Below are 5,072 nucleotides of genomic sequence, written 5' to 3'. Positions count from 1 at the left end.
CACTGGTGTGGCGTCACATTTTTGCTCAATATATTTAAGGGATTAAGGCATTCTTCTTGTCAGTCTTATGTTCATTAGATACAAGTAAGTCAAACAAAAATGAGGTTTCATTGATCTAAATTCAGTATAAGCAAGAATAAATACGTGTGATAAACCAGTGGACCCAATTTCTTGCCACAAACCAGTAAAGGATCCCATTTTCTCACAAATCTGACGGTTTGGGCCCCAATTGTTTCATGCAGATTATTATTTGACGGTTGCTGCAATGAACATGGGCTAAATCTGCATATAAAGATGACAAATTAGTGATAATCTTGCATTACAAAAAAAGCAAGTACTACACTCCTGTTGCATTTACTTTTAAGCCTACCAATTTCTCCATTTTTCACACTTGCTTCCATGTTTACAGCACTTTTTCCCACAAGGGCAAGGGACATAATAGGGCACACAAAAAGGAAGAGGGCAGAGGCTAGGTTCTTGGCAAGGGAGAATCCTGGGACAGCTGGGGCAAGGTGGGCACTGGTTTTCAACCAGTGGAAACAACTCTTCACCAGTAGAGTCCAGGTCACCATCAGCCTCGCGTCCCAAATTTTGTTCAGCTTGAATCGGGATGAATTCGTCTTCATCAGTCTCAACTGGAACATTATCGTTGGGAACCCAGCTAGGTGACAGGCTTCTAACTGCACTCCCGGCCAAAACGTAAGGAGGTACTTGACCTCCCTGTCGAGAATTGTGGCCTAAATGAGGGGAAAATAATCATAACAGTTGAGAATAAATAAACTTCGCATTTCAAAAATTACATTCATTACATTCATGTATACTACTCACCCATCACATAGTGTCCAAAGGCCAACAGCCAGAGCACAAGCACCCTAAAGATGTAGTAATTCATGAAAAAATGTTAATGAAAATTGCATCATAAAGACAATTTAAGGCAACAAAATACATATTAAATTACCTCAGACCAACTTCAAATGTCATTATTGACCACAGTCGCAAGTTCTTCTAGCTGAGGTTTGCTACTTTTGGTGTTGTGTTTTGCTGTTGTTAAAAATAATAACAAACTGGCACAATTTAAAAGGAAGAGCCTGACACCTGTACCAATCAGTGTGCTGATTTCAGTAATTGAACTCAGGTATGTGGGAGGGGCATCTTTTGGAAGACATAATTTCAAATTTAAAATGAGCCAAAAATATACAGAAAAAAAATGTTTTCTATATAGACACCATCAATAAAGTGTATATTTTCAAAATTTGTATGCAATAATCATTGGTATTATTATTGGTTAATAAAAACAGTAACATATCATCCAGCAAAACATTGCATTTAATTATCTATTTAATATTAACATGTATATATAGGAATAAAAACAGTTTGCACACTACATTTTATTCTGTATCGCAAAAGTCACTTTCATCCTTATGACAATTCACATTATTGGTAACATTTAAGACTGTTTACTGTTTCTGGGAGGTATGAATGTGTTAAATCAAATTTGCATGATTAATTCAAATCCAGTTATGCATTTGGCAGGCAAACAATGACCCTGGAGGGAAGCACATTGTGTGCTTCCATGTGCCATCACATGTGCTTTCTGAATGAATCGTTGACCAAGAAGTGAGCAGGTAAAAGGTCTCTCCCTAGAACGACTCCTTAGGTGTTGGATTAAACTGGACTTCTTCGTGGAGCATTCGGGAACATTTTCCCGCATAGTGAACAGGCAAAAGGTCTCTCTCCAGTGTGCATTCATACGTGTCTAAATAAACTTGTTTTTCTGGATAATACTTGTCTGCAAACCGAGCAGCCAATATGTTCCCCCACATTGTGTGTTGTTTTCAAGTTTTTGTCCGTAATGGATAAGGAAAAAACATGCTCCAAAAAGTGCATTCAGGTGTGTTTTTTTTAAACATTTTTTGCTTCTCAGAGAATTTTTGCCCACAAACTGAGCATGACAAAGGATTCGTGTGTTTTTCCAAGTGTCCCTTCTGTGAGAAAATGTCATCACAAACTGGGCAGGAGAAAGGTTTCTGCCCATGGTGTGTTGTTGAGTGTCGTGTTGAATCTCCATTGCAAGTGAAGGTTTTGCCACAAACCGAGCAGGAAAAAGGTTTCCCTAAAACGTGAGTTCTTGTGTGCTCTTAAGTATTTCTTCAGAGCATCCTTACCTTGCTTTTCGTTCACACAAAGTTTTGTTTTTTCATATTTTATCTATGAATTCAAGGTTCAAGACTATGCCGTTTGCTGTGCTTCATTTTAATCGTTTTATTACTGTACTATACAAGCGGAAAATTGAAATACTTCCACTCATCGAATCAGCAAGTAGATACATGTGCGAGACTGCCGCTTATAGGCGAGGAGTATCATGACATTGATTGCAAAAGCTAATGAAATATGTCACTTAGTCTCATCTCATCTCATTTTCTGAACCGCTTTATCCTCATTAGGGTCGCAGGGGGTACCGGAGACTATCCCAGCTGACTCTGGGCAAGAGGAAGGCACCCTGAATCGGTGGGCAGCCGATTGCAGGGCACAAGGAGACAGAAAACCATGCACTCTCACACCCATTCCTAGGGGCAATTTAGAGTGTCCAAACAGCCTACAGTGCATGTTTTTTTTTTTGGAATATGGGAGAAAACCAGAGTACCCAGAGGAAACACACACATGCCCAAGGAGAACATGCAAACTCCTCACATGTAGACCCACCCTGGATTTGAACCCATGACCTCAGACATGTAAGGCCGGTGCACCAAGCACTCAACCAGCCCTCCCTAGAGGACTCCCAATTTGAAAAATATGGACACCCATTTTTTTAAAAATGTTATTCAATCAAATAGCACCAAATGGCAAAAAAGACAAGCCAAGTCAAATTTACAAGTTTATTATTATGCCCAGGCCACTTAAAACAAACACAATAAAGCATCCACTTAGGTTTACAAACTTTCCCAATTGACAAACTAGCATGAGATTTCACCTTAGCATGTCACCAATTAAATCTTTTTCGACACTTGCGATTACGTTTACAGCAAATTGGCGGGCAAGGGCAAGGATGATAGCCAGGTCGACAACAAGGAAGAGGGCACGGTTGTGGACAAGGAAGGGGTTCAGAGCAAACAGAACAAACAGGGCAAGTGGATTTAAGGGGACGGTCCGGGAGCGACCGTCCACTGGGACCAAGAACTGCATTTTTCTGACTCAAACTCCCACCATACCACATTGGAATCACAGCAGCCTCATACTGTAAAAGTCCATATACCCCATACTGAAAGGGACTGTATTGCCATGGATCCCAGGTAGGTGCACGGCTTCGGGGGGGACTACCAGCTGACTGAAAACGACTAAATCCACTTCCTAAAACAAAATCAAAACATTTAATACACATGCACTGATTTTCAGTTACTTACTTACCCTCTGCCTGGTGTCCAAAAGCTATTAGCCAGAGCAGAAGCACCCTTAAATGAGAAAAATGTCAAATGATGAAAACAGACCAAAATATGTCATGGTTGACCTACAAACTTTACATTTAAAACATTACCTCGCACAAAACTCACGAGCCATTATGAAATATGGTTGCTGGGTTCTACTTACTCAACTCAGCAACTGCAGGTTAAAAGCTGTGTTACTGATTCTAGAGAAAATAGAAGCTGCTATCTATCATTGCCCTCAGGTGTGTTGATTTGAAGAGTAGGGCTGCACACCCTGTTCCCTGCACATGAAGCATTTTACCCCAGTGGTGTCAAATATATGGCCAATGGGCCAGAAGCAGCCTGCTAGATTGGGACAATCTGGCCTACTGGATCATCCATGCAGTACATACAGAATCAAATGCTTGTATTTTTGTTTACACAAGTGGCGTAGAAACTGAATTTTGTGAGGTAACCTAGTATTGCCAAAAAAAATCAATTGGAAATGAGCCAAAATCTACAAGAAATGACCTGTAAGTCCCCCAAAAACTTTTTAATTCATTGCCTGCCATTGACCATAATAGATTTGAACTAACCAATCTTTTTTGTCAGATCTAGTCAACATTTGGCAAGTGAAAATGATGAATCAAGAAAGAGACAACTGCACTGTTTTGAGTTGCAACGTGCTTGGTTGTTTTTTCGAATTTTGGCCACAAGAGGGCAGTAAGGCTCCGAACCTTTGCGGCAGGTGCTCGGTGTTGCTAGGATCCCAAGGCGGCTGCGCGATGGGCGAGCCAACCGAGGAGAGCCGAGGCGTGCCGTGCGGAGCATTCGAGTTGAATGAGTTCTCGCCACAGTTGAAGCGAGGCAGCCGTCACTGCGGGACGCAGCCCGCGGCGCCGCGGGGGAAAAGACAGCAAGATCTGACCACCAACCACCACCAGACGCTGGCAACACGTTGCCGTCACGCGCGAGCTAGCGTCCCGGCTAGCCGTGTCATGTCATGACGCCACCGGAGATTTCCTCCACATCTGTCCGTGGTTACTTCGAGACGCACCCTGTTTTTGCACCGCACCGGTGACCGAAAGCCTATCTTGTTGGAGGTGCTCGGCCGCATTTGTTTCGCCATAGAAAGACAGCCCTTTGGAAATATTTGTGCATTTAGGAGCGGAATGGCTGAGCGAACCTCCGCCGGACTAGTGACCGTGACGCTGGAGCCCACGCCGGCTGTCGCGATGACCCTGCCGGTGGAGGTCCGGGCCAAGTTGGCTGAGCTGGAGTTGGAGCTCTCTGAAGGTAACTTGAAATCCGTCATACCACTATTCTTTTTTTTTTAAATAATCATTTCACACTATAAAAGGCAAACAGATTTACAAAAATGTTCTCAATTACCTATCTTCTACTTTCAAATTCAAGCTGTGCGACTATATACGTCGTTGTGTATGTATGCATGAATGTATGTATGAATGAATGAATGTGTATATATCTAGATATATACATATATCTATGTATTTATGTGTGTATATGTATATATGTATGCATATGTATGTGTATATGCATGTGTATATGCATGTGTATATGTATGTGTATATGTATATATGTATGCATATGTATATATGTATGCATATGTATATATGTATGCACATGTATATATGTATGCACATGTATATA

General features: G+C 41.5%; 1 protein-coding gene and 2 long non-coding RNA genes across 8 annotated transcripts in view; 1 reads left to right on the top strand and 2 right to left on the bottom strand.

Moving 5' to 3' along the window:
• Positions 1-8: 8 nt before the first annotated feature.
• Positions 9-1,115, bottom strand: LOC144203906 (uncharacterized). Its single transcript, XR_013327793.1, has 3 exons — positions 959-1,115; positions 829-872; positions 9-737 (listed from the first exon to the last, which is right to left on the bottom strand). It is a non-coding gene; the product is annotated as an uncharacterized LOC144203906 (long non-coding RNA).
• A 1,747-nt stretch (positions 1,116-2,862) lies between these two features.
• On the bottom strand, positions 2,863-3,698 carry LOC144204433 (uncharacterized). The gene is made up of 3 exons (XR_013327889.1): positions 3,533-3,698; positions 3,406-3,449; positions 2,863-3,348 (listed from the first exon to the last, which is right to left on the bottom strand). It is a non-coding gene; the product is annotated as an uncharacterized LOC144204433 (long non-coding RNA).
• A 492-nt stretch (positions 3,699-4,190) lies between these two features.
• Positions 4,191-5,072, top strand: part of LOC144204057 (disco-interacting protein 2 homolog A-like) — a 40,743-nt gene continuing 39,861 nt past the window's right edge. For 3 of the 6 annotated variants that reach the window (XM_077727797.1, XM_077727796.1, XM_077727793.1), the window contains exon 1: positions 4,191-4,697. In XM_077727797.1, coding sequence (XP_077583923.1) covers positions 4,574-4,697 — 124 coding nt within the window. In that variant the 5' untranslated portion in view covers positions 4,191-4,573. The remainder of the gene's footprint in view (positions 4,698-5,072) is intronic. The other 3 variants (XM_077727798.1, XM_077727795.1, XM_077727794.1) reach the window with 2 other exon arrangements.

This window comes from Stigmatopora nigra, chromosome 11 (genome assembly GCF_051989575.1).
Source record: "Stigmatopora nigra isolate UIUO_SnigA chromosome 11, RoL_Snig_1.1, whole genome shotgun sequence".
In the NCBI taxonomy this organism is placed as follows: Eukaryota; Metazoa; Chordata; class Actinopteri; order Syngnathiformes; family Syngnathidae; genus Stigmatopora; species Stigmatopora nigra.
This window is presented reverse-complemented; position numbering and strand designations above follow the sequence as displayed.